Here is a 25,248-nt window from a genome sequence, read left to right as displayed (position 1 = left end):
CTATACTCCTTGCCTAGGCCCTGACCACGATGTACCTTGCTGTCGGTTTTGTGCTTTATTTAATCAGCGCACTATCCGTCATCGGTATATTTTTGCTTCTAAATATTTCGGTTCTTGGTTTAATTATCCAGAAATGTCGTCGGTTAGCCGTCCGACTACTGGGATTCCGAAAAAACACAGAGATGGACAGAGACAGGCCGATGAGGTCCAAAACTGCCGACAAAACTTCTCCTAAGCCAGTCGCCAGTTCACCGGTACTCAGTGAGGCGCTTTCACAGCCCCTGATACCAGCTACTTCTGATTAGCAGGACTCTACTGAGACCCATTCGGAGTCTGGTATGCCGCGAGATGCTTCAACTATGGAACCTGCGGATGTCTCTACCTTGGATGGGTCCAGAGCCGCTGTGCAGGCACCTGCTTCTGAGGGTGTATTCAGGCCTACAGACTTGCATATTAAACCGATGCCTCCTTCATTACTTAGGCCTAAATCTCAATCCATGTGTAAAAAACAGACTCCCAGGCCACATGCTCAGGTCTCTATGCCTAAAAAACAAATGATAAGAATGGCTGAAGATCTAATAATTCTAATCAGGGGTAGCCAACCCCCCTCCCTTCTAAGCGGCCCAGGACTGAGGTTGATTATGAATCTTCTGATCAGGATTCTGTTTCTTCTGACTCTTCTGATGACCTGGATTTGTCCTTACCTACTTATAAGGATTCTGATGCAGTGGACTGTATTCCCTCTGATTCCCCTCCTGAGGATTTTTCTTTTGGGAAACCTTACATACTCTAAGGGAGCATTTCTACTGGAAAAGCCAGGATTTTTCTGATTCAAAAAAGAGGCTTAGGGATTTCCTTCTCCTACCTCAGCATAGGCCTTTAGCTATTCCTCCTGTACTAGACATTGTTGGTGATGCTTTCTCTGAATCTAGTTTGGCCTCTGATTCCCTGCCTCCTGCTCCCAGAAAACCTGACAGATACTACCGGGTCCCTGAGTCCCACAAGTTCCTTTTCAAATATCCTACTGCAGATCCAGAGACTGTTTCACAGGGGCCCGAGGGCATTAAGGCTTCTACTGCTAAAAATCCTACCCCTTCTGATAGAGACTACAGGGCGCTGGGTAGATGGGGTAAGAAGGTTTACACTTCTGCATCCTTGGCTATTAGGGCTTTAAACTGCCAGTTTCATATGTTAAAATATCCGCAACATGTTATTGGACTGCTTAAACAGAAAATGATGTTGACTCCTGACTGTGTGGAAAGTAAAGATTACAGGACTTAATGCATTCTGCCGAACAAGTTGGAAAACATACTTTGCAATGTGGTTTTGATTCCCTAGAGGCCTCTTGCAGGGCTGCTGTTACTGGTTCTGTGCTCAGAAGGCATGCTTGGCTTAAGGAGCAATCTTTGCCTGATCATGTTAAAGCTAAATTGTTGGATCCTCCTTTAAATCAGGACCGCCTGTTTGGCAACAAGGCTGAGGAGGTTCTTAAAAAGATGGAAGATAAAGCTAAATCTATGCAAACTGTTAGATATTTTACAAGTTCAGCCTCCTAGATTTAGTAGGCACTGGCCCTCTAAGAACTGGTCCTTTCTAGCCCCTTCCAGGTGTTCTCAAGCCAAACCCAGACACAGCAAAAACCCCAGGTTTCAGTCCCAGGGGACTCACAAAACTAAGTAGTGGGGAGCTTCCACTTCCAAGTCTGGGAATAATAAGTCTCCCCCCTATGGTAAACTGTCTCAATGACTTCCTTTTAAAAATTTCCAAGCACTTATCATCTGACTGCCCCTTTGGAGGGGAAAGATTGCTCTTCATGCAAAGAATTGGGAATTCATTACCCAGGACAAATGGGTTTTAAATATAGTGTCCTAGGGATACAGATTTCACTTCCACACGTTGCCAACACCAAGTAGGTGGCCAGACCCATCCCCAAATCAGTGGGCAGAGGCCCAAAAACAAGTACTTTCTCTCTTAAGCATGGGGGCTAATCAACTGGTACAAGAAGAGGAAAAGGGACAAGGTTTCTGCTCGAGACTTTTCCTGGTACCCAGAAAAGACCATTCATGGCGTCCTATCTTGGACATGTCTACTCTAAACACCTTTTTGGAGATTCCAAAATTCAAGATGCTGACTCTTCAATTACTTCCTATGCTAGGCAAAGATGCCTGGTTGGCAACACTAGATTTAAAAGAAGCATACCTGCACATCCCAGTCAGGGAATCTTGCAGAAGATATCTATGCTTCAAAGCAGGCACCACGCACTATCGGTTCTCTGCACTGCCCTTTGGCTTATCTACTGCGCCCAGGATATTCACAAAGTGCCTAGCTCCAGGCAAAGAAATATTCAAATTCACCCATACCTGGACGATTGTCTAATTCAGGCAGAAAGCCAGGACATACTTTTGAATCATCTGGGCTTTGTAAAAAGGGTTCTAACTTGTCTGGGGTACACCATAAATGAAAAGAAATCACAACTGGTACCATGTCAACAAATTATATTCCTGGGAGGAAGCTTGAATACAACTTCCCAGATGGCTTACCTCACACCAGAAAAGCAAATTCATTTGCCAACCTATTTCAAACAAGTGGCCACAAAAACGCTGCTATATCTGCAAGACAAATATTGCAAGCCTTGGGGTTCATGACCTCATGCATTCTTCTAATCCCATATGCAAGACTGCATATGAGGAAACTACAGTGGTATCTAAAAAGCCTATGGTGTCAGCATTCTGAAAACCTAGAAACAATGACTCCGATCATACCTTGCCTACGTCTAGAGTTCCTTTGGTGGGCAGAGGCCTGCCACCAAAAGAAGGGGCTACCTTTCACACCACCCTCTGCCACCCACACCCTAACAACAGATACATCAGACTATGCATAAGGGGCTCACCTGGCAGGGAAGTGTATTCAGGGCAAATGGAACCAAAGTCCAATGCACCTGCGTATCAATCAAAAAGAAATGTTAGCTGTGCAGAATACTCTGACAGCCTTCAAGGACCACATTCTTCCAGGACAACTAATGGTAAAGACGGACAACACCAATGTTATGTGGTACATAAACAAGCAGGGGGGTACACATTCGTACCTCCTGTGCAGACTAGCCATGGCATTGTGGAACACAGCCTTGCGATACCAAGTGCACCTACAAGCTCAATTTCTGCCAGGAAAATTAAATATACCGGCAGACGGACTAAGCAGAAACCTTATGGATCCACACGAGTGGAAACTGGAACCAAGGATTTTCAACATGCTGACAAGCAAATGGGGGAGCCCAGATATAGACCTGTTTGCCTCTCCCCGGAACTACCGATTGGATAGATTTCGCACATTGACTCCCCACAAACAAGCCTGGAAAGTGGATGCTCTGTCCTTCAGCTGGAAAAACCTATCAGTCTGTGCCTTCCCCCTTCTGCCTCTGCTCTCCAAAGTACTACTAAAAGTCAAACAGGACAAACCAAGGATGATTTTGATTGCTCCAGACTGGCCGCGCCAACACTGGTACCCCCTCCTGCGCAGTGTCATGGTTATCTCCATGGCACCTGCCTCAGACTCCTTCCCTGCTGTCTAAGCAGGAGAACCAGATTCTGCACCCTCAGCTTCCAACACTGAACCTTGTAGCCTGGCTAATTATTTAATCTCTCCTTTACCATCCCTCAGCAAACCTGTGATGGATATCATCTTAGAGGCAAGGAGGACTAGTACTAGAAAATCTTGTGCTGAAAAATGGGAAAGATTCTGTGTGTGGAACCAATCTCAAGGGATGAGCACAGCAGTGCCCAATTTACCTCAGATTTTACAATACTTAACTGAGATGCTTCACAAGGGCCTGTATTTTTCCTCCATTAAAGTCCACGCCTCAGCCATTTCAGCTCATTATAACACAGAACCTCCCCTCTTCTCTCATCCACTGCTCAAGCAGTTCCTCAGAGGGGCCAAAAATTTGAGACCACCCAGGAGAGCTCCAACCCCAGCCTTGGGACCTTAACTTTGTCTTGGAGAAACTCACTCTACCTCCTTTCGAGCCAGCTGCTACTGCAGACTTAAAATTTCTTTCTTGGAAAACAGCTTTCCTTTTAGCAATCACTTCAGCTAAAAGGGTATCTGAATTACAGGTCGTTATGGCAGTGGAGCCTTTCATCATCTTTCATGCGGAGAGGGTGTCACTCAGAACCAATCCATCCTTCATGCCCAAGGTGGTATCCAGTGAGGCTTTTAATCAGTCCATTCATTTGCCAACCTTCTTTCCCAATCCACAGAATAAAGGGGAATGGATACTGCATTCCTTAGATGTGCACAGACAACTTAGATTCTGCTTGGACAGGACTAAACCTCAAAGGAAATCTGAACAGCTGCTGGCAGCATTTGCTGCAGTGGCAGAGGGGAAGGCTATTTTAAAGCAAATCATTTCTAAATGGATAAGCCATTGCATTCATTTCTGCTATAAGCACCATGGAAAACCTATCCCCCAGGGGATCAGACCTCACTCCACCAGGGCTGCATCTACCTCTACAGCCTTTCTCAGAGGCGTCCCTACCAAGGACATCCTAGAAGGTGCTACCTGGAGTTCTGTACATACTTTCACCAAGCATTATCATTTGCCAATTTTCTCTAAATCCAGAGCTGGCTTTGTCACTGCAGTCTTGCAGGGCCTTATAGCTGGCTCTAATGCTATCTAAACTCCTCCAACCATAGCTGTGGGAATCTACCCAAATGTAATGACTGCAACAGTGAAACACGAAGAACATAGTACAGTTGTGTACACTTACCATAAATTTAGATGTTTGAGTATATTCGCTGTTGCAGTCCTGGTTACCCTCCCTCCAGCCCCCTAACTTCTTTTGGCTATACTTCTACTTTCCTTTACTATGCTTAAAAGCCTTTTTGGTGTATTTGTTTTTTTTGTTGGAGGTATACCTTTGTGCTTTTATGTTTAATTGCTTCCCATTAAGGAGGTACCCTGACATTTGGGGCAAGAAAAACTGATGTAATGGCGTCTGCTGCATGTTTTATACCCCTGACGACCTGACGTCATGGAAGAAGGGACAGCAACCGACGCAGGACCCAAGACTTTGTTAATCAGGCCGACTGAGGGCAACCTGCAAGCAGATTACCCAAATGTAATGACTGCAACAGTGAATACACTCAAACATCTACACTTTTGGTAAGTGTACACAACTGTACTTTTCTTGGACTAAACTGATTTTGCTGGATGTACAGAACTGGTGTAGTTTAAAACAGCTTTATGGAAATCTGGCCTTGCCACTGAAAACTTGAGAGTGCTTGGTGATATAAACTCCAGTTGTGGGACCAAGATCAAGAAAAATTAATTGTTAAAGTGGAAAAGAAGACAAAGATGTTATGAATAAGGCAATATATGGCAAGTCAAAAATAGAGGGTATCTGACACCATTGCTAACAGTCAAGGCAAAACTCTGCTATAGTTTTGTGGCTTTACTGGAGGAGTAATGTCTTGTGGCATTGAGTAAAACTTTTTACACACAAAATCATGACTGAATTGTAAACATAATCAGGTGAGCAATATGTAAGAATGATAGGGAGGTATAACTTTAAGTGAAGGGATCAAAGTAGCTGAAGAAAATAATAAACCAATAAATTAAGCATTGCGGGTTACAGCTGAAGAGTGTAGATTAGTAAACGTAGTACAGTCTACAATTGTAATACATTGAGAAGTTCCCCTTTGGAGTGAAAAGGTGAACTCTAGATTGTAGCCTTAATGATAGCAGTGAAAGAGGCAATTTGCTGTAGACTATTTTTACTTGGTAGGTGGTAATTGAAACTGGCTTTTCCTAAGAATAGGATAAGTTTTGATACCTTGCAGGAAGTAAATATTGGATAGCTGGTACTATAGCTTAACTGAGAGAAACCTGCTTTGGGAAAAGGCATATTGGATCTTAATGTGAGAGTAGTTACTTAAGAATGGGTCATTTCGTGCTGCATGCTGTAACCGCATTTTTATTTAAAACTTTTTGTTGCGAGTTTGGGGTACCTTGTGTTTTGGTGATTGTCTTAATTATGGTATGAATGGGTATTTAATTTTAGCTGGTGGCACAGCACAGTGGGATAAAGCCCTGAAGTAGCTCCAGACAGCTTGGAATTTGCTAGAAACCCAGACACTGGAACTGTTGGTGAAAGAGGATAGGAGTTTGCCACCAGCTAAATGATCCTTTATGAAGGGAAGCAGTGCGACATCCTGCAATGCTGGCACCTACTAGCGAGAGAGAGAGTGGGAGAGAATAAGAGAAGTGTATGACATCCATTTGATGGGCTGTTTCTGTGGTAATGTTAATCTGATTTGTAGGAATGGGTGCACACAAAGGAGAACGGGTATGGTTGGTGGTTGTGTCTACAGGCTCACATGTAATCACTGAGGGTGGAGTTAGATCAGAAGCAGGAAAATCAATCACAGCTACCTGAATAACAGCATTGCTGTAATCTGCTTTTTTCTCAAGTGATTGATAGTGAGGACTCTGAGTCATAGTGACAGGCTCTTAATATCAGCAAGTGTGATGGTGGCGGGCAGGTAAAACTCCAGAGTTGTTTTGTTTTTTGTTGACAAAAACAAGTTTTGCAAAAAAAAAAAAATCCATATCTCTTTAGCCATAATGGTTACTGAAGAAATTTAAATAGCAAACTGTTCAGCACAAACAATTATTACAGTAGTGCTCATTAAAGTGGATGTTTATAAGTAACTGTAAACACAGTAAGTATTAATTGTGTAAACAACTTACAATATCATGGGTTCAACCACTGAAGCTGTACATATACTGCCAGCAGCATTGTGTTCATGCAACTGTAAACATTCAAAAGAGGCTAAGCAGTTATGTCTATTACTTGGTTGTTTAGATAAGTGTGAAAATTATGACAATATAAATAGCATATGAACAGGAGTTTATTTTTAGTTGTACTAAATGAGATGTCAAGTATCAGTGGAGTTGCTGTCCACCATGTAAGCTGTAAAACAATGTCTTTCAATGTCGTCTGTAGTATTGTTTTGGAATTATTAATTCAAATATGAACAGGCGAGGCCTAGTGGCATCAGTAGAATGTAATTAGAAAATCACCTGGAGGTGTCCCTAGGCTTTAATGAGTTAATAGTGTTTGTTTTGTGTGTGTGTGTATATATATATATATATATATATATATATATATATATATATATATATATATATATATATATATATACGTTTAGTATTAAAATCTCAAGTTGAGATGCATGCAGATGAAAAATTCAAAATACAAGATGTTCGAATTTTCATCTGGTTGAACATCTCATTGTTCGAAAGTTTATATTAGCAAATGCACTGTGCATTCGCTAATATAAATTTGAAGAACTGTACAGAGATTGTGGTACAGCACAGTTAGAGAAATTCATCCATTTCTTCACTGTAGTGTGATCTCGGAGTTGGAATGTATAGTTAGGGGGTATGAGGGGTGCAGCCTCCCACGGGGGGGGTGCAGGGGGGCCTGCTCCCCCTACAAAAACGTGATGTTAGGTATAGGAGTATGTTAAGTTGTCTATCTCGCCTTCATTCTTGCTGGATGGGTTCGGAGCCGACCTCGGCTCCGACTCGGCCACTCTAAAAGCTCGAGAGTTGGTTCCACCGGCTCGAGGCTCCCCTTATATCCCACAATGCTAGGCGAGAGTTACCTCAGATCTCGTTTGCCGCTACAGCTTCGAGGTTGGTTGCTTCTACCGGTTCCTGGTGAGTACTACTAATTTTCTTGAAAATTAGTCTTTAAAACCCCTTTTTAAGTTAATATTCTTTCTTAGTTAGTGTAGGTTAGAATACTTTATTCCCGACCCTAAATTTTTTCCCCAAGAACCTTTGGTTCTTCCATTGGGCCTTTAGGCCTTCCCTTCCCTAGTGGAGTGTGTGTGTTTTTTATGTGTTTTTTGTAGTTTATTCTAGTTATTCTAGTTTTAAATACTAGTATTACTACAAATTTTATTGTGTTTCCTGACAGGGTATAACTTGTGTGTTTGTGTGCGTGTTTGTGTACACCTGTCAGTCAAAATGTCGAAAGAAGCAAAGGTCTCCGGATTCAAGAAGTGTGATGCGTGCTGTCAGAAAATGTCTCTGACAGACGCTCACACTTCTTGTGTCTATTGTCTGGGGCCTTTGCACCTGCAGGACTCCTGTGCTGTGTGCCATGGCTTCAGCCCCAGGGTCCTGCAGGAAAGAAAAAACAAATTAATTCTTAGAGGCTTATTGAAGCCAGAGGATTCCCTGTCTGTGTCAACAGGGAAGCCCTCTAAGGCATCGAGGTCTTCGGCTCCGGCTTCTGAGCCGAGACCCCAGGTTGCTCAACCTTTGCCTTTATCGGCTCCGGCTGGAGCCGAGAAGTCTCAGTCCACAGTTTCTGTGGCTCCCTCGGCTCCGGCCGGAGCCGAGGTTATTGAGGTTCCCGTGTCGGCTCCGACAAGACCTTCGGAGCCGACGACTAGGAAGAGGTCCAGGTCACCATCTCTTGGCTCCGTTCATTCGGCTCCAGGATCTCCCCTGCTGTCTGAACGGAGCCAAAGGTCTCACTCCTCTAGGTCATCGAGGCTGTCGGATCATGACCTTCAGAGGGTAGTGAGTCGACTACTTAAGTCCGAGGCACTAGCCCAGATGCTTCAGAGCCCGACTCATCAGTCGATGCCTGCCCCGGTCCATCAACATTTTCCTCCTTCGACTCTCTTGAGTTCGGAGACGGGTCGTGTCGGAACAGAGACTGTGATTACGCCGGAGCCGATACAATTGTCTTCGGCCCGTCCGGCTCCGTTTCTTCTTTGGAGGAATCTCGGCCGGACTTCCCTCGTCGGCTCGGGGTGAGTGGCATCGGACCCTTGTCCGACCCCTCTCCCTCTCGGGGCTTCGGCGCTGGTGAGTTCGGCTCCGACATCGGCCTCGGAGCCATCACTGTCGGTGCCGAGGGGGTTCTTAGCTCCTCGGAGCGGGGACCTCTGGCTCTGCCTGACAGGGGTGCATTCGAGGTCATGCGGAGAGTGTTAGAGCCTGGCTCTACTCCACAGTCGGCTCCGTCCGCCCCTCCCTCTATGCTGCCTCAGGGTAAGTCGACTCACTCCCTCATCCCGGACCGCAGAGAGCCAGCTCCTCAGGAGCCCCTGTGGGGATTTCATCCTCTTCCGAGGCCTCTCCTGATTTGGCAGAAGAGCCCCCTCGGAAGAGGAAGTGTAAGAGGAAACACATTGACTCACCTGAGTCCATCACATCAGACACAGATTTGGATGATTCTGAGGGTTCCCCCCGTTCCCCTTCTGAAGATGTCTCATTTGCAGACATTCTGGAGATCCTGAAGCAGAGCGGAAATTGGCCAGCCCTCAACCCTTCGGAGGACGAATCTGTGTATCTTGAGGCGTTTGGCTCTCGTCCTTCCACCTCCTGGGTGTCCCCCCCTTCGACCCCCTCATGCAGGTGGTTGCTAAGAAGGCATGGACGGCTCCTGATTCAGTGGACCCCACTCCCAGGAGACCCTCTAAGTTCATCACAGCTCCTGCAGACAAGCAATTTTTAACAAAAGGAGTCTCTGTGGATGCTATGGTGGTAGCTGCTGCCACAAAGAAGGAACTGGCTGATCCTTCAGTACCTGTCCATCCACCTAACAAGGAATCTAGGTCCATGGATAGGTACGGGAAGCGGATGTTCTCCTCAGCGACATTTACCATGCGTTCGCTGAACTACCTGTGCCATTTCACTTGTCTTCAAAGGGACTTGATCAAGGAAGCGAGTGAAATGTTAAAGGATCCTACAGCTGCGGGTTTCCAAGACAAGATGAACGCGCAGCTGGCTACCCTTAATTCCATATCCAACTCCTCCATGCGCCTCCTTTCTTACGCGGCTGATGGAGCGAGCAGAGCCGCAGGGACAGGTGTGGCCTTACGTAAGCACGCCTGGATGCGGCTATGCAATTTTGCGGACCCCTTCAAGACGTCTTTCACGAATTCCCCTTTTGATGGATCATCTCTCTTTGGTCCTCAAGTGAAAGAAACCCTGACTAGGTGCGAGACTGATGGCAAGACCCTTTCTGCCGTCGGAGTCCGTTTTTCGACTCCTTCCAGGCCTTACCCCAAAGGCCAGAAGGGTGGAAAGATGTGGTTCCGTAAACAATCTCAAGGGACTTCGCCTGACGACAGAGTCGTTCCTACCAAAGGCAGAGGTGGGAATAACAATGGTAGACGCCGCCCTAGGGGCAGGGGGTCCACAGAACCAGGGCAATCGGGAAGCCTTCCTGACAAGCCCTTTCAGCATCCCTGAGGTGTTGCCCGACTGCCCATCTTCGGAGGCAGTCGGGGAAGATTGTCACTGTACCCAGAAGCCTGGCTATCCCTGACTCAAGACAAATGGGTACAGTCCATCATTTCCGAAGGCTATTCTATCCCCTTTCTTCGCTTTCCAAATCAGTCAAAAAAATCCCTTCCAGATGTTCCACCCGCTCAAAGGGATCTAGCAGCTTTGGAAATTTCAAAACTGCTTGCAAAAAGAGCAATTCAGCCAGTGCCAGCAGACCAACAAGGATCCGGAATCTACTCAAGGTTCTTTTTAGTTCCAAAGAAAACAGGGGACTGGAGACCGATTTTGGATCTCATTGTCTTGAACAAATCAGTCAAGAAAACGAGATTTCGGATGGTCACGCTGCAATCCATCCTTCCCCTTTTGGACAAAGGAAACTGGATGTGCTCTATAGACCTTCGGGATGCGTACTATCACATAAAAATGAACAGACGCTCCAGAAGATTCCTCCGCTTCAGGCTGGGAACCAGTCATTTTCAGTTCAGGGCCCTGCCCTTTGGTCTCACCACTGCCCCCCGGGTGTTTACCAAATGCATGGCAGTGGTAGCTTCTCACCTGAGACGACAAGGATTCCAAGTGTTTCCATATTTGGACGACTGGCTCCTCACAGCTCCCACCAAGCATCTCCTTCTGATGGCCAGAGATTATACTTTTCGCGTTTGTCAAAAACTGGGTATTTCAATAAATTGCGAAAAGTCTGTTTTGTCGCCTTGTCGTACTATTACCTACATAGGCGCAAATCTAGATACTATAAACATGTCTGCAAGGCTAACACAACAAAGGATATCAGACATTCACAAATTGGTATCACTCCTTCTCAACAACAACAGAATCAAAGCCAGGTTAGTTCTATAGGTGTTGGGAATCATGGCAGCGGCCATACCTCTCCTTCCATTAGCCAGATACCACATGCAGATCCTTCAGTGGATGCTTTTTACTCAATGGTCATACCAGGAACTTCCAATGTCTCACACCATTGTGATCACGCAGGCGTGCAAAAAGCATCTCATGTGGTGGATGTCTTCCCCCCAGCTACTGTCGGGAAGACCCTTTGTTCCACCTCCTCCGGTTGCTACACTGACAACGGATACCTCCCTGATCGGGTGGGGGGGGCATTATCAGGGCAGGACAGTCCAGGGCACATGGCAACCAAACGAATGCCACTTGCACATAAATGTTCTGGAGATGAGAGCAGTGCTTTTAGCGTTGCAAGCCCTTCAAGACTCTCTTCCATTGGGAACAATTGCAATCCAGACAGACAATATGTCTGTAGTGTGGTACATCAACAAACAAGGCGGAACCAGATCATACCCCCTGTGTCGAGAAGCACTCAGACTGTGGCAATGGGCGATTTCTTCTCAGCGTTTTCTGATAGCAACGCACATCCCCGGGAAGTCCAATCACATTGCGGACAAGTTGAGCAGAGCTATTCTCATGCCTCACGAGTGGTCTCTGAAAGACTCTGTAGTGAGAGAAATTTTTCTCAAGTGGGGCCAGCCTTGCTGCGATCTTTTTGCTACTCCCCAAAACAGCAAGTGCAGAGAATATTTCACTCTATTCCCTTTACCAGGCCAACCCAGCAGAGACGCTCTAGTTCAAGTTTGGCCCCGGGGACTTCTGTATGCATTTCCTCCTTTCCCACTGATCTCTCAAGTAATACAGAAAGCTATCGCTCAGAAGGCCTCATTGATCCTCATTGCTGCTTACTGGCCTCGACAAGTGTGGTTCCCCTTTCTACATCGTTTTCTCTTGGAGCGACCGTGGAATCTGGACCTAGTTCCAGATCTTTTGATCCATCAGTCGGGTCAGTTTCATCGCTCCCTTCCCTCTTTGAACCTCACTGCTTGGTTCCTCCAGTTCCAACCGTAGCCAGGCTTCCTCAATTATCTCACTCTGTTAGAGATATATTGATAGCTTCCCATAAATCTTCCACTCGAAAGATTTATTTGAGTAAGTGGAAACGCTTCTCATATTGGGCACAAGGAAAGGACATAGATCCTTTCACTGCTTCCATCCAACTAGTCCTTGATTTTCTAGCTGAACTCTTTCATGCAGGTTCATCTCCATCTACACTTAAGGTTCAATTGGCAGCTATTTCTAACTTCCATGTGGGTATTTCTGAATCTGCCCTAATGTCCCACAAGCTCTGCAAAGCCTTTTTGAAAGGAGTTTTTCTTCTCAGACCTCCTATAAGAAATCCTCCTTCTCCTTGGGACCTAAATTTAGTTCTTGCTTCTTTGATTCTTTCCCCTTCGAACCTGCAGCTTCCTGTTCCTTGAAATTGTTATCATGGAAAACTCTCTTTCTGGTAGCTATTACATCAGCTAGAAGAGTTTCAGAACTTCAAGCACTCAGTTGTCGTCCTCCTTATCTTTTGTTTCATAAGGACAGAGTATCCTTACGTACTAACCCGTCCTTTTTGCCTAAGGTGGTCTCGACATCAAATCTAAACCAAAGCATTGACCTCCCTGTCTTTTTCCCAGAGTATTCCAATAGGTCTGAACAAAAATTACACTGCCTGGATGTTCATCGTCAATTGAGGTACTACTTGGATAGAACAAAACAATTCAGAAAATCTGATCAGCTGTTTGTCTCCTATGCGGAAAGCAGAAAGGGACTTTCAGTTTCAAAGGTATCATTATCCAGATGGCTAACATCTTTGATTTCCCTGGTATATGAAACTAGACAACAAAAATTGCCTAATAAACCTAAAGCCCATTCCACCAGAGCTTTGGCTACTTCTTTAGCGTTCCAAGACAGACTGCCTATTGACACCATTTGTGCAGCGGCTACTTGGGCTACTCCTCACACTTTTATTTCTCATTATAAGTTGGATTTAGCTTCTAGGCATAGAGCTAACTTTGGTTCCACTGTTCTCAGGAGTCTGTTCCGTTAGGCCACCCGGGACAAGGTGCTAGGGACGCGGTCCCATCCAGCAAGAATGAAGGCGAGATAGACAACTTAACATATAGAAGTTATGTTCTTACCATAACGTTCCATGTTAGTTGTCTTCTTCTCGCCTTCTTCTTGCGTCCCACCCTCCTTCCCCCTGGCCTGGACAGACCTAGAGGAGTTGTGATTGTGACCTCTCTTTCTACCACCTCTTTCTTAGACGTATGCTATTTTGCATATTTTCTGGTTCAGGATTTAGGTCACCCTTCTTTCTTCCTGTGGTTAGAGGTGGATTCTGTTTTACAGTTATACTGTTACTATTATAAGCTGGGGTTTGCTTACAAACGAGATCTGAGGTAACTCTCACCTAGCATTGTGGGATATAAGGGGAGCCTCGAGCCGGTGGAACCAACTCTCGAGCTTTTAGAGTGGCCGAGTCGGAGCCGAGGTCGGCTCCGAACCCATCCAGCAAGAAGAAGGCGAGAAGAAGACAACTAACATGGAACGTTATGGTAAGAACATAACTTCTATTTACTTTACATGAGCTCCTATATGGGCTACACGTGATGTGTTCGGAAACAGTCGAATCTGCTGAATTCATTCAGCTTATTCGACATTGTGACTTGTTCTGTATTTTGACATTCAAGGTTTGTTTTTGATACGTCGAACGGAAATTTTGCCGTTCAACATATTAATAGTAAGCCACACACACAAGCATTTTTTGAGATCATACTTTAGCTATGTTTTTGAACCTTTTCCATGTTTGTTGTAAAATGCTTTGTGATAAAACACTACAGTAAAAGTTGTGTGGTTCACTATTAGCTTAACTGTAGTATCAGGTCAGTCAAGTGCAGCATTCTGAACAGAAATAGATCTTGTACAGAAAAGAGTGGAAAACTCGACAGAGTGATAATGAAACTAAGTAAAATTAACAGAATAATGTGTAATACAATTTGGCTTTCCAAAAAGAGTAGAATGGTAATGCAGGATAGAGAAAATGCATGGAAAGAATGGCAAAAATATAAAACGCCTCATTATCTTGAAAACTTCAGAATGCTTTGCAGACATACTGTAAAGCAAATAAAATGATAAAAATTATACTAACTTTTAGAATAATGCTAAACATTACCTGAAAAAATTTTGGACATCCATTGAAGAAATGAAACACCCCAGCCAACAATTAAACCTAAACCCATGTCCTGATAACTCACCGTTTGAAACTGCAGTACAGTTCAACTCTCTATTTTATTGGTAGTATAGCATCTCTAACCAAAGATTCCTCAACAGTTAATCTCAGCAGCCACATATTACCACTTCCACTTTCACCTTCAAACCTGTGCCCACATCCTATATTAAAGTGCTCTTAAACTTACTGTTCTCCTCTTTAGGTGATTACCTTACAAGTGCGTGCCTAAAAATAGCTAATAGCATTGCCTATCCTGTCAAAATCCTTATAACTAGGTTAATCCAGGAATCCCACATTCCTTCTTTCTGGACGGAGTCTCACATTATCCCTCTGCACAAAGGAGGGAATTCAACAGTTATTAATGACTTTAGATCTGTAGCAATCTTCTCTCCACTTGCCAAAATACTTGAAAAATGTATTCAAAAACAATTGCTAAACTATCTCCAGCAGGAAGATTTCTTACCCCTACATAACATGGCTTCCATCCTTCTCTTAGTACTACAGTGCCCTTCTAACCTATATAGATACTGTCAAAGCTAGAGGTAAGGCTAAACTGGTCTGTCTTATTTCTAGATTTGTCTAAAGCCTTCAACACAGTTTGTCACACTAAATTTCTTCTTCAAATGTCCTGACTAGGTCTCTGTCAGTCCAAACTGCTGTGGTTCAAAAGCTACATGTCCAGTAGGTGTCAGTCAGTAAAATGGCACTCCACTCTCCTTGCCTCCCAGTCATCACTGGTGTACCACAAGGCTCTATCCTTGGTCCCTCCTCTTTAACATTTTCACCAACGCGCACTACTTCCACACAACAGGCCACCCTAATACAACACACAGATGATTCTACTTTCGTTTACACATCTGACATGATGCACCTCCAAAAAATTACTCAGGAAATTTTAACAGCCACTGAAACATGGCTTCATAGCACAAGTCATGTTCAACCCAAAAAAGACCGGACTTCTGCTGTTTTCCCCTAAATCCCTCTGTCATGAAAAAACAAATTTAAAGTCATCTCTCTCGATAATACAGCCATTAAAGTCACTTCTCATAGCAAACTTTTAGGGGTGATGGTGGATAATCTTACTTTCGACCTGCAAAATTCCATTAAGAAAAACTCATCAAAAACTAGGGATGCTTTACAAAGTCAAACTTTCTCACTGAAGCAACTAAAACTACACTTGCCACTACTCATCTCATCCCCTTTCTTCATTATGGCAGTCACATCCTTACTAACCTCCAGGTTTCACAAAAATTAAAACTCGAACAATGCTATAACAAAGTTTTTATTTTTTTATTTTTATTTATTTAACATTTGTTTACCTGGAAAGTCTGACTTGGAACTAAGCCAATTTTCAGTGGCGGCCCAGGGAAAAATGCTCCAGACACATGTCTTTGAAACACAATTTTAAACAAAATTAACAAAGTTGTTAATTTGCAGCACATACCCCTTTTAGAACCCACCACTGTTTAGTAGTAGTAAGCCTAAATTGGTTATAACTGCCACATCAGCTAACATATACACAGCTTCTTATCACCTATAAAATTATCCAGCATCCATGTGCCTGTCAAGCACTAAAAATCATTCTACCCAACCAGCTGTGTTCTCAGTCGGTAATTGCAATCCAGTGATCAGAAACTCTTTTGTCTGTCTACAAATTTAGCAAATCTGCTGGGCATTGGCTTGTACTCCTTACAAGGTTGCTAAGGCCTGGAACTCCTTACCTGAATCCATCAAGTCTGCTCCCATCTTTCAGACCAACTCTGAAAAACTTCCTAGCTAAAATCTGGCTTTGTTATTGCTGAAAACCAGGGTAAACTATATCCTGAAATGTGAACAAGAACTTACTCATTCCTTATACCTCCTTACGCCCCTTTCTTTTAGGTTCATAGATTAGTACTAAGCTAACTGCCCTTGCAAGTCATTTTAAGCCTAGCCAATTATCCCTTGTGAGACTCAAACCCTGCACCTTGTGTTTGTAAGGCAAACACCTTAACCATTAGGCCACCCTTCCAAACCTTTACTTGCTTCTTTACTGCTGTATAATTCTCTTCCATGACTTTCTCTCTAAATATGTCGTAAGCCTGTTTTTCCCTTAGTTATTGCAGTTCCTGTTTGTATTAAACTGACTTGCCTTTAATTTCTCTACAAACAGTCTAAAATTTCTCTAAATGTTAAATGATTGGATACAAGGTATATGACAATGTTTTTACATTGTCTAAGTTGTTACAATTATTTGAACTGCAGATGTTTTTGTTTTATTTGTGAAGATTGTAAAATTATTGTTCTTAAAATGTTTTGTAATAATTTGGAGCGTTTCTTACCAGGCCTCTGCTGAAAGTGGGCTTCTGGCTTCTACCTAGTTGGACTTTGTTAATCAAATATCAATAAATAAAATAAAATTAAAGGGATGTTCATTTCAAGTCGGGTACAGAAATAGAAACAAGAAAAGGGTTAGAATAAAATCTAAAGGCACAGAGGTAAGTAAGCAGTATATGAGCTGAAAGGAGGGGTGGTCCATTACTGTGATGCAAAGGAGGAAGCATCACCAGCAAGTTTTATCCCTCCCTCTATAAAAGTTGTTCAAAAAACACATCTAAGGTATTAAGTGGAGTACTGAATACCATTTCATAAGGTCAGTGATAAGATAGATCAGCTTTGGAGGATAGCAAAATGTGCGCACTGTCTGCATCAGAGCAAAATAACAGACTAGAAGAGTTTTTTTTTTTTAAGGAAAGGGGGCAGGTAGCAGGAATGTGCAGTTCTCTCTAGAAAATTTCCCAGGTCAGAATGTTTACATCGTACGTGATATATGGTGTTCCTCATAAAGTCAGACCTGTTTACAGTGACGTACTTTATTAACTATGTAAACTAAGCCTGTACAAAGATTCACAGCCACTAACTATATAGAGTCTAGTGTATAAAGATGTTCTAGTGTGCAAAATAAGAAAATGTTCCTCTTTCTGGCACTGCTATGATTTGTAAAGACCAGTGCTATGATTTTTTAATGCTCTGAGGTTGAGAGGTATGTTGTGTTACATGTCAGAGAAAGATCTACAAGAACAAGAAGGCACAGTTTGAGGATATATTTTAGATGTCTAAGGTTCGTATCTGGACATAATTCACAGAAGGGTTTGTGGAACAGACTTGAAGAGGTAATCACTTCAAAACAGTTCTGCTTTAAGTATAAACGGAATAGGCATGGGGCATTTAGAAAACAATATTTATCCAGTAGGTAATTTAACTAGGGATGAGAGGAAGGTTTGGCAGTCCAGATCTGCTGTCAGAATCTCTTGTTCCAGGTGGTAATCAGTAATTGTTTGATACACTGATTTTTAATTAGTGCCTTAATTTTGTAATATAATTCATTCTTTCTACTAGGTTACTGTTGTTTACAGTGAAGCTACATCAACAAGCAACCTGAGTTCAAAGGTTCTCCAACAGCTGGAAAGTAAAAGACAGCAAGTGCAGATGACTGTCACAGAAACTAATCAAGAGTGGCAGGTCCTCCATCTTAGAGTACACACATTTGCTGCCTGTGCCATAGTAAATCTGCAGTTTCTTCCAGAAAAACTAAATCCAGTTATAAAACCTTTAATGGATGCTGCTAAAAGAGAGGAGAATACATTGCTGCAAAACTACGTTGCTTCATGCATAGCCAAGTTACTTCAACAGTGTACCTCAAGAAATCCGTGTCCTAATTCCAAAATTGTTAAAAATCTTTGTACCTCACTTTGTGTGGATCAGCAGCTCACTCCTTTGGCAGCATGTCCTGTACCATCTGGAAATGTTCAAGAAAACAGCAAAGGTAATTTATACCTCATCACAAGTGTAATTCAATGCAGACTGACTTTGTCTCTCTTGTGCAGAGTTATACAAATATGTATGTCTAATGTTATTTTGAAAGACTTGATGTTCTTAATGTTTCACTGTTGCAGTCATCGCCTGTGGGTTATTCCTGCTGCGGTAGCCCACGGCCAGCCTGAATACCAGAGTCAATGTTTTTCTGCATTGGCTGCTGTCACTTGCTGTCTGACATCAGGTCGTCAGTGCTATAAAGAAAGGCAGCAGACGCCATTACATCAGTCTTTCTTGCAGAGGAGCCCATAGCAGAAGCAGTTTGCAAGTGTGCTGGTCGGACGCTACCAGAGTTTGAATTTCAGCTGCAAACGTCTAAAGCTAAGTACCCCGTTGGGGATCCTTTTTTCTTGCACTAACTGATGTCAGAAAAAGTTAACAATAGTCTCGCTTGTGGAAAGCAAATACTACACAGAGATTTCCATGCATACTGCGTCACTTGTTTAGGCCCAGACCACAACATCCCCCATTGCCGGTTCTGTGCCCTCTTTAACGGGAGAACCTTCCATCGTAGAGGTCATATTGTAGCCAAAATGGTGTCCATCAGCAAGCAATTTGTAAACATTTCAAAAAAATGTAAGGATAGAGGCAGACCACTCAAGGCTAAGCCTTCCGACGACTCTACAGCGAAGCAGGTAGTCAGTTCTCCGGAATTCAGTGAGGTGCCTTCGCAGCCCCTGATGCCCGATTTGATATCTTTGCAGGCCTCTACTGAGACCTTTTCGGCATCCAGTTTGCCGCAGACATAATCTTCATCTTCCGAGCCTTTAGTTGTCTCTGCCTCGGTTGGGTCCGGAGCCGCGACACAGGCAAGGCCACTCCTAGGAAAACGACCTATAGCCACCATTTTACTCCTGCTCCACCAGCCCAAGTTCAAATGCTTAAAATGGTGGGGGATGTTATCACCCTTATCAGGTGTAGTCAGGCCACAACTTCTAAAAGGAAAAGAGACCTTTCTCCTGAAATACTGACAGAACAATATTCTGAAGAGTCTGATTATTCAGTTTTTGAAGAGGAACTACCACCTCTGACTGCTTATGAGTATTCAGATGCAGCGGAATCCATTCTTTGTGCCTTCCCACCAGAAGATCCATCCTTTGGGGAAGCCCTTCACACCTTCAGGAACATTTCCAATGGGAATCCCAGGACTTCCCTCAGTCTAAGAAAAGGCTGAGTTTCTAGAGCTGCCCCAACACAGAGCCTTGTCCATCCCTCCTATCTTAGAGGTGGTTGATGATGTCTTTCTTGAATCAAGTTTAACTCGTGATGCCCTCCCACCTGCTCCCAGAAAAAGTGACAGATATTAGAGTACCGGATTCTCACAAACACCTGTACAGAAAACCTGCTGCTGACCTGGAGGTCATTACACAGGGACCTAAAGGAGCTAAGGCTAGTTCTAAAAAAGAACCCTATTCCTTCTGACAAGGATTCCAGAGCTCTGGACAGATGGGGTAAAAAAAGTTTACACCTCTGCAACCTTAGCTGTCAGAGCATTCAACTGTCAGTACCCCTTGTTAAAATTTCAATAGCACATTTTGGAACTATTAAAACAAAAGATTTCTACATTTCCTGATCGTGCCAATTCAAGAGAGTTAGCAGATTTACTGCACTCTACTTGTCAAGTGGCTAAAAACTACACTGTGGATATGACATCCTAGAAGCTGCAAGCAGGGCAGCAGTGTCAGGATCTGTTATTAGGAGACATGCATGTTTGAAGGAACAATCCTCTGCCTGATCATGTCAAATCTAAATTACTTGATGCACCTTTGGATAAAGACCGATTGTTTGGAGTAAAAGCAGAAGAGATGCTTAAAAAGATGAAAGACAAAGCAAAATCTATGCAAACAGTAAAATATTTCCTTCAGATACAACCTCCTAGGTTCAGCAGGAATTTTCCCTCTAAATACTGGTCCTTTCCTGCACCTAGCAGACAGGGGCAAGGTAAGCCCTGCAGGGACAGACCACACCCAGACTCCTATCCCAGGGTCAGCAGAGAACCAAACAGTGGACCACTTCCACTCCAAAGGCAGGGAGTTCTAAGCCATCCCTAGGGTAAAAATCCCTCAAGGACTCCCTCTCCCCCTTCTGCACTCCTTTCACTCACCAACTACCAAGAACCATTGGGTCTTAAATATCTTTTTTCAGGGATATGAATTTTCTTTCTACTAACTCCCAATTCTAAGTGGGTACCCTTACCTCAATATCACTGAGCAGAGGCACTGGAACTTGTCCAAGCTTACTTATCCCTAGGGGCAGTGGAACTGGTCCCCTCAGATCCATCAAGCAAAGGCTCTTATTCCACACTAATCCTTGCCCCTAGGATAGAGGGGGCTTGATGCCTTTCCCTGGATCTGTCCATTCAGAACATCTTTCTGGCGGTCACCAAATTCAAAATGCTATCTTGGCAGCAGTTGCTGCCTAGGCTGACCAGAAATGCATGGTTAGTGCCCCGGCCATAGCCTTTGGCGGACAGTAAAACATACCAATTTACCCTTATCTGGACAACTGCCTCATTCAGGCAGATGGCAAAGAATAGCTCCACCCCCACTTTGTCAAAGCCCTTCTAACCCCCTCAGGGTAAACCATCTTACTATAAGAAATCCGGACAAAACACCCTTCAGGAAGACCATTTTCTTGGGAACACTGCTGCACACAGCAACCCAAATGGCCATCCTATCCCCAAAAAAGCAGAGATTCCTGCAGCTCTTTCTCACCCAGCTGGCTTCCAGACATCGTCGCACAGCGAGGAAGTTCCTGTAAGCCTTGAGGTACATGGCATCTTGCATCCTTCTAATTTCTCTGGCCAGACCTCACATGAGAAAACTTCAGTGGTACCTAAAGAACCTGTGGAGTCCGCACTCTCTACCTCCAGGGACCTCTAAACAGCTGATCCCCTGTATAGGGGCTGAGTTTCTCTGATTGGCAGGGGCTCCTGCCCAGCACTAGGGTCTTTCCTTCAATCTCTGCCCAACTGGGCAGACCACTGCCACCGATGCCTCGGACTTAGCTTGGGGCACTCACCTAGAAGGCAGGTGCAACCAAGGTCTTTGGAATGCCCTCCACCTCCCCTTACACGTCTACCAGAAGAAAATGATTGCAGTACATAAGGCTTTGACATTTTTCAAACCCCATCTCAAGCCGGGGGTTCTCCTAATAAAAACAGACAACACCACAGTAATGGGGTACACCAACTAACAGGGAGAGACTCTATCTTACCCTCTGTGCAGGCTAGCCATGAACTTTGGGCTGGCAGCTTCTTCCATGGAACTACACCTGATAGCCAATACCCACCTGGGATCAACCACATCCTGCCAGACCACTTAAGCAGAAACTGCCTGGACCCTTCGAGCGGCAGCTATACAGAAAAATTCTTTCACAGATCACCCGAGAGTGGGGATCTCAAGAGCTGGATCTTTTTGCTTTGCATCCCAACCAGCAGCGGAAAAGATTCTGTACCAGGGGGTATCATCAGCTAGCATGGAAGGTGGATGCCTTCACCTTCCCCTGGAACACACTGTTTGTGTACTCATTCCCTCTTGTCCCCAAGGTACTATTCAGATTGAGGGATGAGAGAAAAGGCCATCCTCATTGCTCCAGATTGCCCAGACAACGTTGGTACCCCTTACTGAGTAGCCTGACCTTACAGCCTCCCAGCCTGTTTTCTCCTAATCTTAGACCTCTTAACTCGGGGGGGGGATGCTGCACCCAGACTCGCAGACTCTCTGTCAGCTTGGCAAATACTCAAAAGGCAAACTAGGGGACCCTGTTAAGCAAACATACCTTGCACATTATCACAGAGGCCAGATGGCCCAGCACCAGAAAATCTTACGCAGGAAAATGGAAAAGATTCTGCTCCTGGAGCCTAGTCCAGAGGGAAAAATACCACACCACCTTCCATCCCTCATCCTGGACTACCTAGCGGAGCTACTTAATACTGGCCTCACCTTCTCCTCTATTTAAATCCACGCCTCAACCATTTCAGCTCATTTTGATACAGAGCAGTCCCTGTTATCCCACCTTTTGATTAAAATGCCTCAGAGGGAGGGTCTTCTAATATCAGACCTCCCAGAAGGCCTCCCACTCCAGCCTGGGACCTGAATTATGTTTTGGGGAAAAAAAACTCTACCCCCCCTTTGAACCTGCTGCCTCAGCAGAACTTAGATACCTCTCCTTAAAGATGGCTTTTCTCCTAACTATAGCCCCAGCTAGAAGGGTTTCTCATCTTCAGGCACTGATGTCCATTGACCCCTTCATCATCTTCATGCAGACAGGGTCTCCCTCAGGACTAATTCCTTCTTTGTACCCAGGGTGGTATCTAATGTAGCTATCTGCTAGGCCATAGCTCTACCCCCCCCTTCTTTCCTAACCCTCAAAACTAGGGGAAAATAATTCTGCACTCACTAGACATGCACAAACAGCTCAGATACTATCTGGAACATTCTACATCCATCAGGAAATCAGATCACCTCCTTGTCAGCTTTGCCCCAGGGGCAGGGGGGGTTGCCCATTTCCAGACTCTCCTTTTACCATTGGATCTCAGACTGTACCCATTTCTGCTATACTTTGCAGGGGAAACCTTCCACTAGGGCAGCCTACACTTCCTCAGCATTCCTCAGAGGAGTTCCCACCAGGAACATCCTGGAAACTGCCACTTGGACTTTTTGTCCATACCGTTACCAAGCTTCACCACATACCTCTATTCTTTAAGGCCAGGGCAGGGTTTGCCTCTGCAGTTCTGCAGGTCATGCTGACCCATTGCTAGGTGTCTAACCAATCCTACCACCCCTCTCCTCAACTTTGGGAATCCTCCCACAGGTGATTACTGCAACTGTGAAACACGAAGAACATAGTACAGTTATGTACACTTAACATAAATGTAGATGTTCGAGTGTATTCACTGTTGGTTTCCCACCCTCCTTCCCCCTTGTATCTTCTTTCTTTAGGGAGACATTAGTTTCCAACGGTGGCTTTTAGCCACCAGGACCACTTTACCATATTTACTTGGGCCTCTGACTGGTTACGGCAAGAAAAACTGATGTAATGGTGTTGGAAGCCTTCCTTTATAGCCCTGATGACCTGATGTCAAACAGCAAGTAACAGCAGCTGAAGCAGAAAAACAATGACTCTGGTATTCGGGCCGGCTGAGGGCTACCGCAGCAGGGATAACCCACAGGTGGTGACTGCAACAGTGAATACACTTGAAACATCTACATTTATGGTAAGTCTACACATCTGTACTTTTTGGTTTATTTAGCCTCATGGAATTTACAGTGGTAGGTGTCTGAACTTATTTAGCATGTTTCCAGTTTATCCATTACTGACATATACCCAACACTGAAGACATTTGTCTCCATGTAGAATGCCTTCATTTTTCTTTTATCTTGTGTATCTAATTTATCAGTGTTTTAGATAACTTCCTTATTCTTTATCATACTATTAGAAGCTTTTGGATTCAACACTTTGCCAGTTAAACTGTTGACCACAGTCTAATCAACCCCTTTGTTTTGTCAGTACTTGCGTATTATCGCAACCAGATTTTTGCGGTAATAGTGGTTGGTTCCCGATCATGACAAATGTTCGTTAATGTTGTTAAAATGTAATAGTGTGTTTTCTTTACCAGTACAGCTTATTTTCCAGACTGCTATCACTACAATGTGGAAAACATACTGTTGTTCTTTCTTAATGGTGTTTACTGGCATCATGTCCCTTCCTGCAAGTCTGCCCGTTGAACGTTCATTCTTTGTGCCAGCAAATGCTGTCAAGTGATGGTCATACATTCATTTGGTAATCACAACTGTGTAATTTTTGTCCTGTGACTCGTAAAACACATTATTTTGCAATTGCTGAAAAATGCCAAACCACATAGAAAGACACAACCATGTAATGAGCAATGAAGATTGTTACGGTGGTGACACAAATCACTTCAGTAGTATTTCATTTTCCTGAACATGCCACCATAGCAAAACAGTACAAAATCTGAAGTGCCAACTTCTTCCTTGAGAGAGGAACCCACAAGCTACTGTCTACAGAATCCACCCTCACTTTTTAAAATCATTAGTTATGGCAGTTTCTTATGGCAGTGTTTGTTTTCAAGAATGTTGACACATTTCTGATAAACTATTACTTTGCCAAACAGTTAATTCCTGTGTCTGTGTTCTTCTGTGAAGGATTCGTTCCTCACGCACAAAACATTGCATTCATCACTAAGGCGGCATCCCTGACAGTTCATGTGTGCATCTGTAATGCACGCAAAACACCAAGGATTTTTGGCATTTTTTCTGCTCCTGCAGCTAATTCATACTTTTGCTAATGCAAAACGGAGTATGAATCACACCTTACAGTGTTTCATGCAGTCATTCCTATTAAAGTATGGCCATTTTGCAACAGCGAAAATCTGGTTGCAATAATACGCAAGTACCGTTTTTGTCTTCTTGGATACACTGTTTACATTGCGGGACTTCACCAAGGTGAATGATAAAATTATCTGAAGTTCTGCTGCATCTTCTGTCTGAGAAACCACTAAAATGGAGACTGTGTAATATTGCATACTGACAGCGGGAAATTCAATTTCTAGTCTCTGCACACTTTCTAATAGTATGTCGGGAGGGATTTTTCTTTTGTATTGCTGATGCACCCAGTTATGACACTTTGGTGGCTCAACCATAGTGTCTTTTCCTAGCCTCAGTTGGTTCCTGTGTGTTTCACCTGATGGACACCAATGAGCCTTCTTAGTCTGGCCCAGTTTCTAGATTCTGCTCTAAACACTTAGAATGTATGGGACTGTTAGTCTTTTTATCAGTCAAAACAGGGCAGTAGTTGCTATGTTTCTCATTCAGATTTTGATTTTCTGGTAAGTCACAGAGCATTGATTACAGACATTGACACTTTTTTTGGTTTGTTAATTTTAGAAGTGTTGCATTGACATACATCTCACCTCTAGAGGGTTGTAGAATATTACTGATTTTGCCTTAGTTTTGTCTTGAACCTTATACAGTTTGAA

General features: G+C 43.8%; 1 protein-coding gene across 1 annotated transcript in view; it reads left to right on the top strand.

Annotated features, from left to right (window-relative positions):
• BTAF1 (B-TFIID TATA-box binding protein associated factor 1) overlaps window positions 1-25,248 on the top strand; it is a 3,603,226-nt gene that overhangs the window by 2,137,270 nt on the left and 1,440,708 nt on the right. Inside the window, exon 23 of the mRNA XM_044055641.1 lies at window positions 17,772-18,198. Within this exon, the coding sequence (XP_043911576.1) occupies window positions 17,772-18,198 (427 nt within the window). The remainder of the gene's footprint in view (window positions 1-17,771; window positions 18,199-25,248) is intronic.

This window comes from Protopterus annectens, chromosome 14.part0 (genome assembly GCF_019279795.1).
Source record: "Protopterus annectens isolate FY-2018-M chromosome 14.part0, PAN1.0, whole genome shotgun sequence".
NCBI lineage: Eukaryota > Metazoa > Chordata > Ceratodontiformes > Protopteridae > Protopterus > Protopterus annectens.
The sequence above is the reverse complement of the archived record's forward strand: the minus strand, read 5'-3'. Positions and strand labels throughout refer to the sequence as shown.